This window comes from Tamandua tetradactyla, chromosome 3 (genome assembly GCF_023851605.1).
Source record: "Tamandua tetradactyla isolate mTamTet1 chromosome 3, mTamTet1.pri, whole genome shotgun sequence".
NCBI lineage: Eukaryota > Metazoa > Chordata > Mammalia > Pilosa > Myrmecophagidae > Tamandua > Tamandua tetradactyla.
In genome coordinates this window covers 33,814,286-33,837,611 of record NC_135329.1, presented here as the reverse complement: position 1 = coordinate 33,837,611, position 23,326 = coordinate 33,814,286, and the positions used below count along the sequence as shown (strand labels likewise).

Genomic DNA, 23,326 nt, shown 5'->3' with positions numbered 1-23,326 from the left:
ATGAGAGAAAAAAGATTTTGGATGTAAGCAATTAATCTAGAAGACTCAATATCTAATTAAGATGAGTTTCAGACACAAAGAGCAGAGATACTGAAATGGGAGAAACTATAAAAGAAGTATAAAAGAAAAAGACCCAGAACTGAAGAAAGACATGAAAGGATCCATAAAGTGCTAGTTAAAGAGTGGAAATGATCCACACCCCAGCACATCATTGAGAAACCATAGTTATTCAAGGACAAAAAACAGCAATAACATCAGGCAAAGAAATAAAAGTAAGAAAGTTACCAGAATTCTCATGAGCAATATTAGATGATAAAAAACAATGCATTAATGACCTCAAAATTTCCAAGAGAAAATAGCTTTGTGCCTAGAATGTTCTGCTTGTCTGAAGCCTCAATAAAGACTGAAAACAAAATAAAGATATTTTTAGATATATAAGTAGTTGCACCATTTCTTTCAACAAGGAAGTACTTCAGCAAATGAGGGGACAAACTTAGAACAAGACAAAAAATATATGATTGATAAGTGTCAGGTGACAGTTCTCCATGGCTTTTCTACCTGTCTTGAGAAATCTTTTCAAAGATGTTTGCGTAGCATACATTCCTGGAAGCTGGAGATAATTTTCCCCTCCAGGTCAGAGTGCAGATATGTTGAAGATAAAAAATGCCCCCATCCCCCAGAAACATTCCAAAATATTAAGGTCTCCCTTCCTTCCTGGAGAAGGTTTGCTTTCCAGAGTAATGAGATAATGTCTTTCTGCTGGGGCAAAGGTTGGGCGCTTTGCTAGAATTATCTTGTATAGGATGGGGTTTTGCTAAGCTTGGTTTTCCTCAGTTGTGAACAGATCCACTTGCTGTGCTCAGCATCCACCTGGACACGTGGGGGACAAGGAGAACATGAGGCTCATGCTGCCTGCTCTGACATGAGGTTTAAGCTGTATAGATCCATTTGGGCTGATTGTTTCCTTACTAACTGAATTTATGGAAGTGTGACAACCCAGTTTAGCTACACTGTTGCTCAGGAACTGCTCGATTTCTTAATAAGAAACTAAAAATTGACAATAAAATAAAGGCACAGATTTCACACAAATCCATTAACATGGACAAGATTTTAAAGTACAGGAAGATTATGGTACCAAAGTGAAATGGACCTAAATTTAAACAATTGGTAGAGTTTAAGAAAGGAGCATCATTATCTTCCCATTTTTGGATAAGATGGTGAATATGCACAGGCTCCTGGCTCATTCCGTAAAACTCAACCCTGGAAAAACTATAGAAGTGAGAAGGAAGTTGATGGATTACAGGACCAAAGTACTTTGAGAAATGCTTGGAAGTACTTTGACAAATGCTTGGAAGTGGAAAGGAATTGTTTCATAATAGGTGGAAACAAATGATAGTCTGAAGAGGAAAAGGCAGGGGTAAAAATGGATTTCTTATAAAGATAAGAATGCTTAAGTTCAAAGCCCTTCACTTGCATGGGCCCCTTTCAAGGCCCTGGGAGTGGGATATATTAACTATTTATTCATGAATTGGTAAAATTTGAAAAAGTAAAATTTACTAACTTCAACCAGATGAGGCCACTGTCTCTTTTCTCTCTGATATTTCCTCCATCACATTTTCCTTGGCATTGAGTTACTTGCAGGTCCAGCTAAGAGAGGAGGCTGAGTTAAGGATATGTTCGTTTGGGTTTAAATGGATACAATTACATGGTTGTCAGTCACTTTTGACTATGCTAAAGTATATCTCAGAGTCCCAGCAAAGCAAGACTGGCTTTCAGGAATACTACTTCTCACCACTATTTCTTCTCACTTAGCATGATGACATGAAGATGCAGAACCAGAAGTTATATTGTATGTGCCCTATGGTAACCCAAACCAGAAATACATGAGTAGTGGAAAAGACACAGTATTGAAATATGTGAAGTCAGAAGCTAATCTGTGTAAATCTCTTCCAGTCATCAGACTTCTGAAGTTGTAAGTGAAGGTTTAGGTTCTTATTAATGCCTAGTCAAAATGGAAGGTTTCTCCTGTGTGAATATACCAGATAGTGCAGCACATCCCAAACATAAATGCATCAACAAATAACATTTTTCATATATTTTCACATGAAATTAGTAGAAATCATTAAATAAATTGCTAAAAGTATTTTCCAGATAATAAAAACAGTAATTCACTAAAAGAAAGAAATTTTAAATAGATGCTATGAACAAACTTTTGGATTGTATCATAATCCAATTACTAAAGATGTGAATCATATTAAGATGTTGGCAAAAGATGCATGCTTTTTCTGATTGAACACAGAATACAGAAATTGACAAAGATAAGACTCATAATATGTCATTGCACCAAAAGCTTTATGAATGTATTGTAATTTCCAGAAGTATTCTAGATATCAGTCACTACACAGAAAAAATTCAGCTCATATTAGAAAAATACTCAAAAATACTTTCTCCAGTTGACAAAAACCCTAAAAAAATGTATACTATATTATGATAACATTTGTGAAGTTGAAACTTCAATAAACAATTAAGAATAAAACGATTCAACCAAGTACACTAGAATGAAAACTGAATAATACATATATTTTCTTTATACAAAATGATGCAAAGTAATTGAGAAAAAAGTATTCAGTTGAATTGCCTGGCTACGACAAAGTAACAGACTAGTCCTCTCATGACAAGCAATAATAAAATTGGTAGAAATGTATGAGGAATTTGTTCAGGCATTTGAGAAAAGACAGCACAAGATACAATCCTTCAAGAGAATGTAAATTCATGAAGTGAACCAACACAAGGATTGTCCTGGTTATATTCCTGGGAGAGATTCACAACTGTGGCAAAGGGAGCTGGAGTCCAAACAGGGTATGGTTGTCCCATTAGCCTGAGAGCAGAAAACAAGTACTAAGACAGCTGAAGTGGAATCTTTGGGGAAGGACAACAGAAAAGAAAGAACTTTGCAAAAGGGAAAGTACAAGAAAATCAACATAAGGGTACTAAGAGTCCCTTGAGTTCTTAGCTAAAAGCTGGGGTGCACATCTGAGACTACCAGATGCTTACCAGTGACTAGCTTCTATGGCTTGACAACCCAACAGAGATACTAGAGGTTAGAGTAATGCTGGAGGAACAGACTGTACAAATGGAAAATAAATAGAGACTCTAGACTTAAATTCAATCATATCAATAGTTATATTAAATGTAAATGCTCTAAACACTCCAGTGAACTGGCAGAGATTGTCAGACCAGATGAAAAAGCAAGACTATCTTTATGTTGAATACAAGAGACATGTATAACATATACAGACACAGGTTGAAAGTGAAAGAATAGATGAGTATTGTTTTGGTTTGTTAAAACTGCCAGTATGGAATATACCAGAAATGGAACAGATTTCATAAAGGGAATTTATTAAGTTGCAAGTTTACAGTTGTAAGACCATAGAAATGTCCAAACTAAGGCATCCAGTGAAAGATACCTTAACTCCAAAGAAAGGCTGATGGGTCCAGAACAACTATGTCACCTGGGAAGGCATGTGGCTGACATCTGCTTGGGTCTTAGGGTTTTCATTTCAAACAGCTTCCCCAGTGAATTTTTTCTTCTGCATCTCCAAATGTCTGGGTTCTGTGTTCCCATTTCTATAAGGAGAAATTGGAAGTAACACAGGGGTCAAAGATCCCAAACAGTTCCTAAAACCAGCAGGGCAAACTCAATTAGATTTCAAAGTCTGAGAGTCAATTATCATCTGGGCTTTAGAAAGCAGCAGTCCCAAACCTACCAAGGGCCTTTACAGTAACCTTGTTCTCTCCCAAGGTGGGATGAGAATTGTAAGACTGGGGCTCATTGGGGTACTACCTTTTTCTTGGCTCCACCCTCTCTAAACATAGAGGCAGCACCTGGGCTCTCTGCCATCTCCAGGGCACATGCTCTTCCATCCAGAACAATGGGATGGCAGCTAGGCTCCCCCCTGAACTCCAGTTTATGCACTCTACTCTCTCTAAAACATAGGTGACACCACTCTTCCAGAACATCAATATGGAAGGTCTGCCCTCTGTCTTTGGGACAAACTTATCCTCTCAAAGTGCACGGGTGAGTCTACTCTCCTAGTCTGAGGTTTTTTGCTTCAGACCTTAATTTCCGTGGTTCTGCCTTTTAAATCATTTTTCCTTCAGTCTGTTTCTTTTCTGTCCTCTTTAGACAAGACTGGCATCCACTTATACATATCCCATAATGCTCTTGTTGGCTTTTTATATAGTATGCAGTGTTCATTACATCAGATGGTAAGGCTTTCTACAAATCCTTTCTGGATAGCTCCATTTCCAATTCTGGCTTTTCCTGAATTTGCTGACTGGTTCCATGTTTGGTTAAATCCTCACATGGAGCACTGTTCACTGGGGTGTCACTTTCTGGAAGCCCAGAATTTTCCAGACCATCAATTTCTGGTTTCTTTATACCCAAGAGTTCATTTCTCAACTTACCTCTTTCCTCTCACATCTTACTATAAGCTACACGGAGCAGCCAGACTGCATTTTCCACATTTAATTTGGAAATTTCCTCAACTAAGTATCTGCTCACACTAGAATGAAGCTGGAAATCAACAACCAACAAAGAACCAGAACTTTCATAAATATGTGGAGATTAAAAAAACATACTTTAAACAACCAGTGGGTTAAAGAAGAAATTGCTAGAGAAATATGTAACTATCTGGAGATGAATGAAAATAAGAATACAATATATCAGAACTTATGGGATGCAGTAAAGACAATGCTGAGGGGAAATTTATTGCCTAAATGCCTATCTTAAAAAAGAAAAAAATTGAAGGACTTCACTGCTCACCTCGAGGAACTAGAGAAAGAGCAACAAACTAACCCCAAAGCAAGTAGAAGAAGAGAAATCACAAAGATTAAAGTGGAAATAAATCAATTGGGAAACCAAAAAAAAAAAACCATTAAAACCAAAAGTTGGTTCTTTGAGATAATCAATAAAATTGATGGACTCTTAGCTAGGCTGAAAAGAAAAAAAGGGAGAATAGAAGGGATTACAAGGCTGGCAGATTTGGCATAGTGGGTTTTGACATAGTACACTGCGAAAGAGGAGTTGAAATATATTGTTTTTCCCTGGTACTGCTGGGAATGAAACTTTAGCAGTTAGTTTGGCAGCACCTTCTGTTACATTACAGGTTCTAGTTTTAAAGCAGGTAGAGCAATTAAGGATTTTGGTTTGACCAGGTTTTAACAGGGGATTTTGAATATCTAACTGTTGTGATGTAATTATTTTCAGTGATATTATGATTAGTTAGTTCAAAAAGTTGGCCTGAGCATGTTCCTAGCCTAAATATCAGGGTACTAATTATAGGGTTAGGTAATAGGAGTATATCCTCAGGATGTTGGGCTACAGAATTAAATAATTTGGTGTTCCAAAATAGAATACTAGTTTGATCAGTTAATATGGTGAAACGGTTTTCAGTGTTAGGCACCCATTTGAGAAAGGTTACATTAAATGTTAGGGTATAATTGCAAAAGGAAGTATTAAGATGCCCTATATCCATGGCTTGGGGACTGGAAGATTTATGGGAGAAGTATATATGGGGTCTGTCCATTAACTGGCATATTTTGTGGTTTGGGTGATGAAGTGAAATGGAAGGTTGCTCCTGTAGCCCCAAGGGGCTGGAAACTCAAACCTCAGTCTGATCTATGAATGGGGTCGACTGGAAGGTGGTCCCATAGCCCCGAAGTGCCAGAAAGCTAAGCTTCAGTCAAACCTTCTTCCCAGGTTTTGGCACCAGATGTTAAGCATGGAGCCATTACGGAATCCATGTATGACAGCAAGCCAAAGCAACACAATTTACTGAGCAGAAAGAGCAACAGAGTGAGAGCCAGTGCAAAGAAAAGAGGTGGTTCTGGCTCTCGTTCTGAGGGCCAGATTTTTTAAAGGCAAAAAGGGTTGGGGGTGATGGGTGGCTGCAGGCATTGCCAGGAGTTGTCAGGTCTGAGCAGATCATGACTTCATGCTCATGGTTATCTGGTCTTGCTTCTGGTCGGTGGGGCATTGGCACAACCACGCTCATCTATCCTGCTTACACATCAGGTCCTGTCAGAGAAGCTTCTGAAGGAGAGAAACTGAAGGGGTCCCCAGGCCACAGAATCCATTTTGTATGTCAAGTTTATTTTCTAAGATCTGACAATAGTAATGTCTCCAATTCTAATCTATTGCCACATGGATCGTTCCCCATTACAATATCAAATAATATAGTTCACTACCCTAACACATCCTCTATGCTGCACTTAGTCAATCCCTAGCCACCACTGATGTTTTTACATCTTCATAATTCCAGATTGTCATATGACTGAAAGGTGCAAAAGCAATTTAATGGAGAAAAGATAGCCTTTTCAGCAAATACTGCTGGAGCATTGAACATCCATGGGCAAAAAAAATGAACCTTGACTTTAGACAAAAATTCACTCAGAATGGTGCACAGATTTAAATGTAAAATAATAAAACTTTCAGAAAATAATAGGAGACGATCTCCAGCATCTAGAGCTAGGCAAAGAGTTCTTAGACTTAACATATTTTTTTAAAAAATGATTCATAAAAAGGTAATTGATAAATTGGACTGCATCAAAATTTTAAAATTTGGCAAAAGATCCAAGAGAATGAAAATTTATTCACACACCACGTATACAACAAGTGATAGATCAAGAATATATAAAGGACTCTCAAAGCTCAATAGTTATAAAACAAACACTCCAATTAGAGAATGGGCAAAAAGGGTTTGGACAGATGAGTTAAAAAGTAAGGCTAAAAAATTAAATAAATAAATAATTAAGTAAAAAATTGGGTAGATTGAAATACTGGTGATCAATGAGAGGGAAGGGTAAGGTGTATGGTATGTATGAGGTTTTTTTCTTTTATTTCTTTTTCTGGAGTGATGCAAATGTTCTAAAAATGATCATGGTGATGAATACACAACTATGTGATGATATTGAGAGCCATTGATTGTACACCATCTATAGACTGTATATGTGTGAAGATTTGTCAATAAAAATATTTTTTAAAAAAAGAAAAGAAAATGGGCAAAAGACATGAAACAGACATTTCATCAAAAGGGATATAAAGATGGCAGATAAACACATGAAAAAATGCCTAACATCATCAGTCTTTAGGAAAGGACAAATTATTATCATAAAATATCACTGCACACCTATTATAATGATTAAAATGAAAAAATAATGACAACACCAAATTCTGACAAGAATATGGAGAAACTAGATCACTCTTACATTGCTGATGGGAATGTAAAATGATGCAACCATTCAGGAAAATTACGGCATTTTCTTAAAAATTTTAAAATGTAGCTCTCATATGACGCAGCAATTGCTGAGCATTTATCTCAGAGTAATGGAAACATATGTTCACACAAAAACTTGTATATCTGAATGTTTATAGCAGATTTATTCATGATAATGTGAAATAAGAAACAATTTAGATGTCCTTCAATGGGTGAATGTTTAAACTGTGATATATCTGTACTGTGAATACTATGCAGCAATGAGAAAGAACAAACTATTGATGCATGCAACAACTGCGATTAATCTCCAAGAATTATCTGAGTGAGAAAGGACAATCTAAAAGGTTACATACTGTATGATTCTATTTATATAATATTCTTAAAATGATAAAATTATAGATATGGACAACAGATTAGTGGTACCAGGACTTAAGGATGGTTTGGCTCTAAAAGGGAGACGTGAGAGATCCTTGTAATGGTGGAAATGTTCTGCATCTTGACAATATCAATATCAATATACTGGTTTCCTAAAGGGAGAGATGTTTATTTGGTGCAAACTTTATATTTTGGGTAGTGCTTTTCCTAATTTAATTTGTATGGTCAGTTTAGTTGAACATCATAAGTACGTGGTATCTTGAATAAGGCATGAGATTTTGTTGATTTGTCAAGGTTAGTGTGCTGCCCCAGTAAATCCCAGAGTGATTTGGACAGTGAATAAAGAAGTATTTGCAAAGTCTCCTTGGGGAAATGGGGAGAAAGGAGGAAATATTCAACTTCCCTATTTGGAGAATTTCTGAAATTCTCACAAGCAGTGGGGACAACCAAATCAATAAGCTGAGCCCTCAATCTTGGAGTTCATCCCTATGAAACTTATTCCTGCAAAGGATAGGCTAAGCCTACTTAAAATTAGGCCTAAGAGTCACCCCCAGAAAACCTCTTTTGTTGCTCAGATGTGGTCTCTCTCTCTAAGCCAACTCAGCAGGTGAATTCACTGCCCTGCCTCCTATGTGGGACATGACTCCCAGAAATGTAAATTTCCCTGGCAATATAGGGCAGAAAGCCTGGGATAAGCCAGGACCCACCCAGCATTAAGAGATTGAGAAAGCCTTCTTGACCAAAAGGGAAGGAGAGAAATGAGAAAAATATAAAGTTGAAAAACGATTTCAAATGGAGTCTACAGGTTATCCTGGATGTTATTCTTATGCATTATATGGATATCCTTTTAAGTTTATGGTGTATTGGAGTGGCTAGAGGGAAATCCCTGAAACTGTTGGGCTGTGTTCCAGCTCCCCTGAGTCTTAAAGATGATTTAAAATTATACAATCTTAAAGACGATTGTATAAAGATATAACAGTTACAATGTGACTGTGTGATTGTGAAAACCTTATGTCTGATGCTACTTATATCCACTGTATGGATAGATGAGTGAAAAACATGGCTAAAAAATAAATGAATAAATAATAGTGGAGACAAAAGGTAAAATAAATTGGTTAGATGGAAACACTAGTGGTCAATGAAAGGAAGGGACAAGGTATATGGTATGTATGAGTTTTTTTCTTTTTTCTCTTTATTTCTTTTTCTGTAGTAATGCAATTGTTCTAAAAAGCAAGCATAGTAATGTATAAACAACTATGTGGTAATATTGTGAGCCATTGATTGTACACCATGTATAGAATGCATGTGTGTGAAGATTTCTCAATTAAAAAATATATGTTGGTTGTGATATTGCACTATAGTTTGCAAATGTTACTATTGGGGAAAACTGGGTAAAAGCCACATGAAATCACTCTGTATTAGGTTTTCCAACTTGCATGTGAACCTACAATTATCTGAAAACAAATAGGATAATTAAAAAGTATTTGTCATTTTAAAAAATGTCATTAATCCTAATAGGACTGAGTGCATCGACCTTAAGTAGAGGGAAGCAAGGGAAGATTTGGTTCCTAGCAGGGAACCAAAACTGAGTCTTAACTATACAGAACGTGACAGGGAGGCCTTCTGAAACTAGGTAATATTAGAGTCAGAAGGTAATTTGGAAGTAACCTATTTCTTAAGGAAATAGTAGAAAGTCAGTGTGAGATCAGTATCCAGATTACTGGAGCTACCAGCAATCACAGAGATATTCACAATCTTTTTGTCCATCAACAAATTTGATTCTGGATTAATGGGTAGAGGACAAATCCATAGGAAATATTTTACAGGCTCCAATTAGAAGACTGGAATCAAGATCATAAATTTAGACAGGTGTGAAACGCACTGGGATCCTTGACACATTAACTTAAAAGCACTTCACTTAACTGAATAATTTCATGGTTTATCTATCTATCCATCCATCCATTTAACATTAATATAACTATTCATCTAGCTACATGTTCATTTTTCTATCACTTACCTCTCCCTCCCTTCCTTCCTTCCTTTTTCTTTTACTCTCTCTCTTTCACCTCGTCAAACTAGGTAGAGCTAAATGCCTGAAAGCAAGGTGGACTAGGTTAATGGATTCATAATCTTTTCTAGTCCCCTTTTTAGAGAAATATCAAGTGGCTTTAGGACAATTTCCTTATCCCAAAATTATAGAAAAAAAAGGCCTAAAGAGAGGGACCATCACAGTAAGCGAGTCCTGCTCACCTTCTAAATGAAGAACTTGTCAATCGATAAAAGAAAGTCATTTATTTTTATTGAAGTATCTGCTTACAGAAAAGGTCAAAGCCCAGAGTAAAGCAAGAATAATCTCGGTTGTTCTTGTTGCTTCAGGAAGTTCAATCATTTTCCTCATTCTTCCCACATGGTTGGAGTGTTTTGCAGCACTTCAGAGTCTTTTGGCAGAGAGCAACAAGTTCTTCATTTTTCTGACAGGAATTCGCACATTTCCCTTTAAGGTTGTAGCATCTCTCATCAAAAAACTCATTCCTGGCTACACAAGGAAAGGAATCACCTGGATTATTTTTCTTCTAAAATGTATCTGTTTACCAGGTACAGTCATATAACTAGTTAATGAAGCTTTCTTTCCAAGCTGTCAGAGCAAAAAGGCAGCAGGAATCTATTTTTCTCCTAGCATTTGGATTAGGCTGGGGGGGGGGGGGGGGGGGGCGTGCTTTGGGAAATGAAGCTATTGTTCTTTTGTTAAAATCTGTTGAGGTGATTTTCAACTTAAGCCTATAAATACCTCCAGGATCAGTAACTTCGTCAAGGCACTTTCAAAACTGCTAGAAGGTGTTTATAGAGCAAGACCTGAGATGGAGGAGACAAACTACGACTGGTATAAAAAAATATATAAATGCACTAAAAAAAGGAAAAAAAATACCATAGTAAATAGAAGTAAAGAAATTGTTTATGAAGACTCAGTCTGCTTTCGCCTGCACATTCCAGCAAAATGAGAGCTGTGCAAGGGGTGTGTTCTAGAGCAGGAAGATAATAATGTCAGGAGTGGCTCTCCAAGACTGCATAGAATTCCAGTTCTGGCCTTTCAGTAGCAGTCATAAGAACTGCCGCCTTCAGTGCAAGATCAACAGCCCATCTGATCAGATTCAACATTTTAGACTTTCCTGATGTGGATAATATATATAATGTGTTATCTTATGAATAAAAAATTGCATTTAATGTCAATATATAAAGGTGGCCTAACTCACATGAATATGTAAAACTTAACAACCAGCATATGGAATTGTGCCAGCATGGACTAATCATATCTGGCACTAACATATAAGTTCATAAGTATAATATCCTGAAATTTCCAAGCTCAATGAACTCTTGCTCTCTGTCCTAGTAATGCTGTAAGGCTGTCCATCTTAAACTGGAAGTACTAGAACTCACTCTGACAAGAGTCCTTTTACCAGATCCAGTAAATACAGATGACTCAGGTAGCCTCTGCAAAAGGAAAGCATATCATTCCTACTAGGCTTCTAATGTCCATAACAGATACCCACCTAAAGATCATTGTAATTATATGTGTGTGTGCACACGTGGTGCATTTAACAGGCAGGTTTCATTTACATATAATAAGTAATTTCATATATTATCTTGCATTGTTTGACTACTTATATAATAAGTATGAATGATGAAAAAGATACCTCTGGTTAGTTTCTACATTTGCATCTAAACCAGTGTAATGAGTATAACATTATACCATGGTTCACAGTAGGTCTTAGGACCCCATAATTTTTGACACTAAGCTTATCACATAGGCTTAAAGATGTGCAAGGTGGTGTGAAAATTCTGAGCATCTCACAAGGGGTAATATAATACTAGCTTCTGGCATATGATGCATTTATTGTGGGTTCTGGGTGGCCTTTTCTTCAGCTCCCTATAACTTGGGGTGAGACTGGTCTCAGACCTTAATTTGGGGCAGGATCCAATTAGAACCACTGAAGTTTCCCAGGAGTGGGAAAAAAATGAAAAGAGTTCTGACATGGGAATGGCATCATAAACTCCTCTCACTGTGGCAAGGTGGAGTTGAGCTCAAATCATGACTTCAGTCCTTCCCTTCTATATGACTTTGAGCAAGTTATTTAGCCTGAGTCCCAGTTTCTGCATCTACAAAATGGGCCTTTCAACTCCTACCTTCACCCCCCAAAACAGATCTAAATGAGAAGTTGGATAAAGTTGCCTTTAAGAGTACTAGCTTCAGAGAATTAAATAAATAGTTTTCATTATGTGAAGTATTTTTCACAGTATCCAGCTTATATATATAGTATATGACTAAGGAATGTCAGTTGAATTTGCACTGTTTTACTTAATGCCATGACTGATCCATAGTAGGTGCCCATTTAATACATAGGTGTTTCTAAGTCCCATTCCTTTTTCCTTGATTTTCTTCATGTCTTTGTCTCTCTTGTCAGTCTTAATCTCCATCATAACTATTTTTAGAAGGTGTACAGACTGCTACCTGCTACCCTTGTTTTCATACCTGCTTTGCTTTTTTTGGGGGGGGGAGGTAAACGTGCATGAGACTGGGAACCAAAAGCCATTCTTCCTGGCATATCTTTATTTCTTCAAACCTGTGACAAGTCATATTCACAAAAGTAGTCCATCCTAGATATTAATGGGAAGAACACAGGATTTATAGAAAAAGCATTAGGGAGAGTTTGTCTCCTGCAGCATACGTCACCCTGCAGGGCCACCAGACCCTGGATGCCTTTGCATCCTAGGGTTGATCACTCCTGGGCACTCGTTCAGACAGAGGCTCTTTCTGGGCCACCACCTCTGAAAACCTTCCATGCAAAGATGCTCATTTTACCTGGGGCCAGAAAGAAGAGAACAGCGAGGAGAAAGAAGAAGGTCCTCATGTCAGGAGGGTCCTGAAAGACCAGCACAGCATCCATGAAAAAGGAGAGCAAGTACATGCCTTTATACTTTTCTTCAGACTAAATGACCACCTTGATCAGTGAAGCTTATCAGAAATGAAATCTCTCCATGCTCTGATGAGCAGAACCCATAAATCTTAGTGGCTTTCACTCCCCTTAGGATTTGTCATTTTTCTGATTCTGGATAAATCCCAAGATGGAAAATAGGGGATGAAGGAGGAGATTGTAACACATATATGACCAAGGATAGATGCATAAGGCAGAAGGAGTAATCTGGAGCCTGGCAGTTTGGATTTCAGTCTGGTCCTTTGAATTAAGGACCTCGTTCCTTAATAGTTTCAATTTATTCATATGTAGCATGAGGGTAATTATAGAATATCATAAAGTACTGATTAAGAGCTGGTACTCTTAATGAGAGTCAGACATAATTTAAATTTCATCTCCAATATTTGAACTGTGTAACTTGGCAAGTTGCTTATTCTAAGCCCATATTTCATTAATTTTAAAAGGTGAATCTTACTATAGCTGCACATTTTGTAACACATATCATCTCATTTAATCCTCAAACATTTCCCTGAATTCATGTGAGCTTACTGGACACTTGACTAAGATTATATATACATATATGTAATATATGTACACACATATATATAATGTATACATACATGTGTACATGCATATATGCATAATGTGTATTTACACATATGCATATTCATAAATGGGCATATATATGGTATTCTAATGTTAGCCTGAATAGGAATCTAAATATTTTTAGAAATCTAAACATGAACAGTGCCTTAAACTTTGTATGTGAGCCCCTCTCCCTTGGAAAAACATGGTCCAAAAGTTACAGGCTCCCACCAATTTGATTAAATCTTTCTTCTAATTCGTAATAAATCAATTAAGAGAGAAGGAGCTGAATTATCCATTTTAATACTTCCCCTTTGTGGGACAGGGAGTGAGATGTCCCTCTTTAAGAAAAGCATGAGATTTTGGAAATGAAGATCTGTCCTAGCCAACCCATTATTATTATTACTACCACTAAAGTTGGAATACCTTAATAGCATGTGTTAAAATAATCACAAGCCCTGGCAAACAACAAATGATTGTTGTGTTATTGAAAATACAGTTTTCATATGTGATTTGCATAAGGTCATCAGTTCTTTATGCATACTGTTATCAACAAATGATTAAATACATAAATAAATGTGAGAGAAGGGACAAATTTTTCTAACAGAAGAATTTCAAATAATATACATAGATACTCTCCCCTCCAGGAGTCAGAACTTAATTCCCCTGACCTTCAGTGGAAGCAACATGCCTCCAAAGAATAGAGTATGAAAGGGAGAAAATAGAAGAGAAACCTGACAAACATTACCATAACCAAGTGACCAAAGCTAAGTCACCAGGGATCAGTCAGACCCATATCACATCCACCCTGACATGACGGATGAAATGAAAAGGACACGCCACCTCTGCGGTATTCTTCCCCCAAACCCAGCAGCCCAGTCTAATGCTGAGTGAACATCAGACAAAACCAAATTCCATGGTTTAGTTAATAATAATGTACTAAAGTTAGTTTCTTAGTTTTGACCAATGTCTCATAGTAATGTCAGGTGTTGTTAACATTAGGAAAACTTGGGTGAGTAACTTAGAAAGTCCAGAATTCGCTGACCTTTCCTTATAAATTTTCTGCGTAAATTTAAAATTATTCCAGAATAAAATTTCATTTAAAAACTCTTAGGGAATATCCCATGCATTCTTACTCTTATAGAAAAACATTTTGGATAAATCACCTGACCTCAGAATCTACTTTCTTCATTGTTCTGTTTTCTTTTTTTGGAGGTGTGGGGTGTGGTGGTGCACAGTCGGGGACTCGAACCTGGGTCTTCCTCATGGAAGGCAAGCATTCTACCACCAAATCATAGTTTTATTTTATGTTTCAAAAACAAGAACAGAATATTTTATCAAAATGCGCAACCAGGTGGGAATAAGTACAACTTATTTGGGGAAGCAGTGATATAAACATTCTTTATAAGATCCAATTTCTTAATGATTAAAAGCATTATTTTTACTTCTAATTATAAAGCATAATTAGGACTTTGCTGTCTTAGGTGATATTGGTTACAGGCACAGAATTTCAGTGCTAACTTGGCAAAATGATTACTATCCCTTTCTCCTTTGACTTCATTTCTTTCTTTCTTTCTTTTTTTTTTTTAGTGAGATAATACTTTCCCTTTTGTATTTGGCCTATTTTACTCAATATGATGCCCTCAAGTTTCAATCATATTGCAGCATGCATCACAACTTCATTCCTTTCTATGGCTGAATACAATTGCATTGTTTGTTTATACCACATTTTGGTTATCCATTCATTTGTTGATGGACAACTTGGGTTGCTTCATCTTTTGGCAACTGTGAATAATGCCACTATGAACATAATTGTGCAGAAATAGCCACTTTTTACACAAAGAGTGTTTCAGACTAATCATATAGAAATGATCAGGCCCTTCCACAGGAAAAAAGGACCCAAAAACTCATATTGATATAAAAATGTCAATTACATTTTACTATAGTAGGTTATGCCTTTAAATTCTGTGACTGAAGCCAACAAGTAGTTATTTTACAATAATTATGAAATGTCAACTTGGTATTTTGATGTTTATTTGCAATAAAAATGTTTATTTTCATGATTATTATTTTAAGTTTGAGTTTTATTATACAATATAACTCTGATGGATAGAACAAGCTTAGATTTTACAAGCCATAAGTGGAAATAAATTCAACATCAGGTATTTGATGCTTCCTGATGCATCCATACATCCTGAACAGGTCTCACAGAAATATATGTAAATGAAAATTTTTCTTTAACATAGTGTATCTGTCTGGGTTCAGAGACAGATGATATGAGTAATTTGAACAGATAAAATTTAGTAAAAAGAATTGTAACTGAGAAGTTAAGATTTAAGGGATGATTTTACTGACTTTCATAGATGATAACAGTAAAAGCAAGGAGAATAATAGTCTGCATTTATTGAGCTCTTGCAGGTACCAGGCCTTCTTCTAAACATTTCCATATGTTTGAAATAATCATCCTAGGTTCCTACAACAACCTTGAGAGGCAAGCAGAATGTGTAGGTTGGTCCTTATTTGATAGATGAAAAAACAAAAGCTCAGAGGTGAGTAACTTGCTCCTAGTCCTTGGATCAATATGACAGGAGCCTGTTTTTCCAACTGCTGGCCTGGTGTTCTTCTCACTCTATCAGTCAGATTCCCCCCAAATATAAGGCATTATAGAGGCCAAGGGTAATTACCATTGACGTCAGTCCTTAATCCAGGGAAATGGAGCATGAAAACGTGCTTGTTTTAGTGATTCACTTCACTGACTAAGAACATGTGCCATTACTTTCGAATATAAATGAGCCCTTGCCCTCTCAAAGAGATCCCAAATCTCTGCTCTAAAGAGTGTCATCTCACTGGAATGGCTCCAGTTATAAAGATGTTTTATTTTATCTTTGCTTTTCTCTTCATTTTGACTCAACTTCCATCAGGTAAATGAAAATGGATGGAAATTTGGTGGAGCAGGTGATAAAGTTTGATGATTCTTTTATACCACCCTACAATTATAAGTAACAGTCAACATCCCCCTGTTTCTCATGGGAAATTCTTGAAACTGTAGAGCATTTTCTAAGAGAAAACTGCATAACCATTCCTTCCACCACCACCACCCCGTCTTGGTCTTACTGGATACCAGTAATCTTGGCCTTGAGAAATATTGTAAAGGCCCTATCTCTGTGGTCTGCTGTTCCTTAAGCAGATAGATATAAAATATGGGATTGGGACTATTACATTATACAGTGTAATTTCCTCCATTGATTTTAATTTCCAGTATGTTTTGTTTTGCGTTTAGTTTGTAAAGCAGGATTTGATTATCCCCAGCCATTACCAGGAGGTAAGTTAAAACTCTTATATATAATTTTCCTTTTCTCTTAGGAACTCTGGGCCTATCATCTATTTATGACTTCTGGGGACAACTGGGGGGGGATAGAGAGCAGTGAAAAAAAAATTTCTTAAAGTCCCAACCAACTAACTCTTTTTCTCTTCCTATTACCCCCAAAATCATATTTGAATTATCCATTTCACAGAGAAATGTCTTCATCACTGGACTGTAATTTTGGCCACAGAGATTTGAACCCAATGGCTATTTTGATTAGGTAGTGATGTTAACTAAACCAAGGTGATGGGTTCAATACTTGCACCAGCCAAATGACACTGTTTGGAGAACATACCGGCTCAACTCTTAGAGTCTCTGCTCCTAAATCTAGTAAAGTGTGTCACAGATATATACCATTGGTCTAGGGAAGATGACACAAAAGAGTAAGGGTGGTTTAGTAAAAACTCATCACCATTTCAGAACAGTTACTCAAAATAAAGAGCCTGCTGGTATTTTGTTGAGTCATGCCAGAAGAAAGCACATTGTAACCAGAACTGAGAGAAATATTCCTGAGTAATTGTGAACAAAATTTAAAATCGTTTAAACTTAGAATTTCAGAGTGAGAAATATTTAGGTTTCTAATAGTCATTAAGTGCCTGTTTTGCACCAGACAACCCTATTAACACCTTTATATGGTATGTCATTTAATCTTCAAAACATCTCCGACTTAGATACCTTAAAATCAGTATTTTTAAGATGACAAAGCTGAGAGGTAGATAAGAAGTTAAACAATTTTTCCAAGGTGATGCCAATAATAAGCAGTTAGCGAGGCTTCCAACTCAGAGTACCAGAGTCACAAGATTCAAATCTGTGATTCTTAATTTGATAAAATGACTCCTAGCAGAAGTGACATATAAAGCATTTAGCAAATTGTTCAGCACAGGCATTGAACAGTCCATACTCTGGTTCGATAAGAACAGATGCGCTCATAAACATTTGCCAGTGCAGTGAGCCCCATCTGAATAGAAGCCCTGAGTGTAAGCATATACGGAAAGATTTTATCAGGCTGAGTGGGTAGGAGACTGTGTTCTAATTGAGCAGCAAATGAGCATCTAGGGATAATCCCTGACATTCTAAATAACAGACCAGATTAGAATTACAACATAGTTCCATATCCTATCTAATTGTAAGGCTGAAAAATGCTGATTCTTCTCTGCTTCAGAAATGAAAGAATCAAAAAGTATATGAAAGAATCGAAAGTATAGATAAGCCCCCCCACCCCACCCCACCCCCATTTCTAGGTTTGTCACTTGGTGCGGTTTAATGCACTGAATGGGCTGAAGAGGAAAAGGAGGTTTATCTACACCGGTTGTGGCAGAGGAAACTTTCCAAATCTGCCTCCCCATTTTTCACTTGACTTTCATACACATTAGAGATAAGGAAACATCATCGTCTTGGGTAATAAGTATCAGGAGTCTGGAGAACTTCATCAGTTCCTTAGTCATGTCCTACCTCTGAGATACCTGGGCATGGTGCCCCAGGCTTGGAGGCTTATACAGATCTCGGTGCAGACTTTACATGCTGCTTCTCAAGGAGACTAAAACTCAAATTCACAACGTGCTTACAGTTTTAAGGTTACATTTTAAATGCTAACACTAGAGTAGCACAGACTGTGACACGAAAGCCCAGCTCTTAATAAATCCAGGTGAAGAGAGATGGTGTGTGTATGGGGTGCGGTAACAAGGTAGACACTAATGTAGAAGATCTTAGATGAAGAAGGAGATGGGTATTTAGGAGAAGAGAATTATAAAATTAGGAACTAGGAGTGACCAAGGAATTGAGAAGCTTGAGTTTTGGCTGTTGAGCTGAGGTGCCTTGCAGCCACAGCAGCATTCAGTAGGGTTCAAAGCAAGAAGGTGGAGAAAGAAGAGATGGGTCCTTCATTTATAAGTGTTATTAGGAAAATTTTGGTGTAATCTGCTGCTGGCAGAAGGGCATCTTCAGTAGAAGTTTAGATTATGTCTTCCCTCATCTCCAATAAAGTTACAATAAAAGTCACCAGGGACTTTATTTCAAAGTTGATGTGAATTCTCACCACAACATGTGATGAATGCATAGCAGTAAGGAGAAGAGGGAAGTGATGTTGGCCTCAGTTTACTGAATGAGAACAAAGATCCGAGGGAAGTGATTGGGCAACAACAGTGGACTTCATAGAAGCAAGGACAGTTAGCAAGAGCTAACACAAAGCAAGAAACAAGATGAGCACAAATGTCTTTGGATGAGTATTTAGAAGTGATATGTGGGCAGCTTCAGGAGCTGTGTCCCCTACACAGCAGTGTGAACTCGAGGAGAATGCAACAGGTCTAGCCCCAAGAAGGGATCAGCTGTAGCAAGGATGTTATTAAGCAGCAGTCTGAGAGTGAGGAGCAGGTGGTACAAGAGGGAACACAGAGCATGAAAATTTGAAATAACCACTGAGAATAGAAAAATAAGGTGTCTAGAAGCACAATGAATGACTGCACCATGATGAGCAACCAGCTAAGACTGAAAATCTCAAAGGAGTGTCATTAATTTGTGATGATCAATGTTCTGACACTAGGAAGATGGTGAGGAATAGGAAACAAAATGAGGCACTACACCGTAAATGTTGTTCCCAGAGAACCAGATCAGGAAATAAATGATTCTTGGATGCAAAGATAACACCTACCTGATCCATGCAAGTTTTCCTGAAAAATTCCTTGTGATTTTGTTTAGAATGTTCTATTGAAGTTAACAACAAAAATGGCTAATTGCATAAATAGTGTTTGTTAAAACAAATAAAGAATGTAGACATATTCCTAGAATTCCCATTTGACAAATGAGAAAATTGAGACACAAAGACATCAATTTATTGAGGATACTTGGCCATTTCTTTGGTCACATAAGAATTGAACCTGACTCTTAATACCACTTCTAGGGAATTTTTTTAAAACTACCAAAATATCCCTCACATTTTTGCCTAACAACCTTGTACAGTAGTATCAGGTATTTTTTTTGTAGTTCCATAATATATATGATATTCTGTCCACATGTGCTTACCTCTGATCCATGCAAGATTATAAACTCAGGGAGAGCAGGGATTGTGTCTGCTCCTTTCTTAAAAATCACCTATGCCCAACTGCATACTGCAAAAAGCAGGAGCTCTTTGAAAAGTCACAGCTGGTTCTTTTTTATTATTTTTAATGTAATTTTTTGAGATATATATCATCCATTCAATGTATACATTCATGGTTCACAGTATTATCACATAGTTATTCATTCATCACCATGATCATTTTTAGAAAATTTATATTACTCCAGTAAAAGAAATAAAAAGAAAATCCCAAACACCCCATACTTCTTAATCCACCCTCTTTTATTGACCTCTATTATTGGACTGTACTCAATTTTAAGACTTACAATCAAGGTAATTTAACTAATACAGTGTAGAATTGTCAGAGATTGATAAATATATCAGTGAAACAGAACAAAACATCCAGAACTAGATTCATACAAACATGAGCAACCAACTTTTTTTTTCAATATAGTTTTACAATCACTATAAAAGACCAGTGCTACTGGATTACAGTTCAACAACTTCAGGTATTTCCTTCTGGCTATACAGCTGGTTCTTGAAAGATACCTTTTATAATCATAAATGCAAACTCTCTTCCCTTCTGGTGGGTTTTGAGCAGTTCCCCATTTCCAGACAGTGCCAAGAAAGCCACATCAGCAGCTCTCTCTTGCTGCAGGTGAGTCGGCGGTGTGTGAGCCATGCAAACTTGGTCGGGGGAAATGCAGGAGGATATGCTTGGAGGATGAGAAGATTGTTGGAAATTGCAAGAGTAACTTTTACTGTTGCCGACGGAGGGTCATATAAAACAAACCAGCAGACTTCTGCCCTTAAATACAGGACTGGATGTTGAAGGAAAATCAAAAGAGGTTATGTGGCTTAACCAAGCCATACAGTGAATGAGATTCAGGGTCATTCTCATTTCTTTCTCTCTTTGCTTTTTGCTTTTGCTTATTTTGTTTGTTTTGCTTTTGCTTATTTTTGTAAGACAATGTTTACATAGCTAGCTGTCCATATTAGCTTCTTTCTACTGAACTACCTGGTATGGCAACCGTTTTCATGTCAGATCCTGACTGTATCCCATTTTTATGTTGGCTCAATTGTCATAATAACCTACCCCAGATCACCTTATATGTGACTGACTGTTCTCCAAAAGAGATCTGAAATGTAATCCTTGTAAAATCTAGAGGGTTTCTCTCCTTCCCACAGGATTTACCTCAAGGAAGTCATTCATGAAGAAAGTAGGGTATCTGGTCTTAGGAGTTAGAGCTGAGTAATCATCTGCTGGCTGATACTTTTCAATCTCAGAGTCCCAGAGTGAGGGAGCAACTGACAGCACATAGAGAATCATGAAACTGGGACACTCCCAGTTTCCAAGTACTGCATTGTTTGACTTCCCAAAATTGAAAAATGCTCTTGACCCAGTTGAAGTTTAAGCAGTTCCTTTAATAGAAGGATTCATGTGCATGTCTCAGATTCATACAGAATGGTGGATCATTATCAGCCAGTGTCAGTGGTTGCATCCTGATATTATCGTACTAATTCTCTTGTGTAACATTGAGTCTTATGCGTAAAACTGCAAGGGGAACCTTCTATGGTTGCTCATTTATTCGCTAATTGTTTCTGTCTCTCTTGCTCTCTCCTCTCTACTGCCCTTGACTCCATTTTAAAGTTTTTCCATCTAATGCCTCCCTTCTTTCCCAAGACACTGAGTCCTTCCTACTGAACAATAAGTCTCAACCCATATGAACTTCTCATTACTTGAAATCTAGCCCTTTCAGGTGTCAACTGGACACCAATGGCTTTCTCAGATCAGTTTCCATTTATTCCATAGGAATTTACAAGCCCTGGTCTCAGTTTCTGCTGGATCTGCTGAAAGAGTGAGCTCTCTTGTTTTTAAATGGTGGGCGGATCTGAGGGAATTGGTGAGGAAGAAGAGACACTGATGCCTAAAGTATCTCTACACTGTTTAATCTACCTGAGGGGTATATAGATCTCCTGTTGAGTATGGCTAACCACACTGCCCACTACCACATTACCCATTCCTCATTCTGGATTCCACTTCAAAGCTCCCTTGCAATTTCTGAAAGGAAATGAACTAATGCCTGTAGAGCAAGAATGATCAATTTGGACTGGATTTCCAAAAGACAAAGGACAAAACACAAACTATTATTAACTCCTACATTCCCAAGTGAGGTACTGGGAACAAGATAAGCAAAAAAAAAAAAAAAAAAAAAGAGAGAGAGAGAAATGTGTTTTGAAACCCTTAGCCTTGCACCTACTTGAAGGTACAAATGGATCAAGATAGATAAGCCAGGGTAAAAGATTTCTTTAGAAATGTGTTGTTCTTCTATAACTGTGAATTCACTCAGCTTCCTAGGGGGAAAGGGTGAGAAAGACATCACTCTCACACCAAGCTTTATGAGGTCGCCTTCAAGAAGGCTACTTGGAGAACTTGATGGGCTTCCCCTAGGATACTCAGGTATAACTCACACCTGAAAAGAATTACAGGCAAAAAGCACTGGCTGGCTGAGTTGCCCATGATCACAGGACAAAGCAAGGAGCATCAATGTTAGTTAGGCATGGCACAGGGTGCAAGTCCCATGGGCTGAAACTACCTTAAAGGGAAAAATTCCTGGGAACATGCCCTGTCAGGAAAAGTATTCAGCAGGAAATCATTTTGGGATATAGCATTGAGGGAAAAAATAACGAAGGAAAATTCATAGGTCAACCAGAAAGAATATTAACCATTCAGGAAACTATATGATGTCCTGTAAGAACCTCAAAAGAATATATATGTATCTCCCACAAAGAAGTTCACCTTGGAATACTGCTGTAGTCATTTTATTTTACTGGTTAACAATGTATCGCAAACATAGGTGTTTAAAACAGCACATATTTATTTTCTACACTTCTGGGCACAGTGTCACTGGGTTTTGTGTTCAGGGTCTCACAAGACTGAAATCACATTTTTGGTTGGGGCTGCTCTCTCATCTGAGACCGATGCCCCCTTCCTGGTGCAGAATTTAGGTATTCACAGTTGGAGGACTGAGGCGCCTGCTTCCTTGCAAACTACCAGCCAGGAGGCATTCTCATCAACTAAAGGTTTCCCGGCATTCTCTGTGGGTGACTCTCCCTAAAATGGCAGTTTGCTCCTTCAAATCCAACAGGAGATTTGAAAACTTCAAAACTCTCTGACTTCTTCTTGTTACCTGATTAGATCAGGCCCAACCAAGATAATCTCCCATTTGATTCAAGCTTGCTGACTAAGGACTTTAATTACATCTGCAAAATCCCTTCACCTTTGCATATAATACAGAGGGAAATCTACCACAAGCACAATTTTGTTCTCATTCAAGGAAAGAGGATTATACAGGGCATGTATACCACAAGGTGGGAATCTTGGGGGACTTAATAGAATTCTGCTAACCACAGCTGCTTAGCCCAGAGAGTAACAGTACCAGCTGAAAAATTGCCATTCAAGAAGATACATCCTGTTCCTTTCCTCTTTTTGGTCACAAATCATGGCTAGTAATGGGATTGAGTTAGGACGGTTCGAAAGGGATGGGCAGGGCAGGAAAAGAGCAAGATCCTAAGTTCTGTTTTCATGCTGAAGGCTTTTTTAGCATGGCACAGGGATGAACTGGAGCAGAAGAGAAACTTTAAATCAAAATTCAGAGCTATAATTTTTGGAACTAGATATTTCAATGCCTTAAATAACACT

The 23,326-nt window shown here is 37.5% G+C and overlaps 2 protein-coding genes across 2 annotated transcripts; one reads left to right on the top strand and one right to left on the bottom strand.

The window, feature by feature from the left end:
• Positions 1–10,033: 10,033 nt before the first annotated feature.
• Positions 10,034–12,559, bottom strand: LOC143675534 (beta-defensin 106A-like). The gene is made up of 2 exons (XM_077151711.1): positions 12,511–12,559; positions 10,034–10,188 (listed from the first exon to the last, which is right to left on the bottom strand). Exons 1-2 carry the CDS (start codon positions 12,557–12,559, stop codon positions 10,034–10,036), a joined length of 204 nt encoding a protein of 67 aa, XP_077007826.1.
• Positions 12,560–16,058: 3,499 nt separating this feature from the next.
• On the top strand, positions 16,059–20,409 carry LOC143675533 (beta-defensin 105-like). Its single transcript, XM_077151710.1, has 3 exons — positions 16,059–16,128; positions 16,488–16,529; positions 20,282–20,409. The coding sequence occupies exons 1-3, from the start codon at positions 16,059–16,061 to the stop codon at positions 20,407–20,409; spliced, it is 240 nt and encodes a 79-aa protein (XP_077007825.1).
• Positions 20,410–23,326: the final 2,917 nt, after the last annotated feature.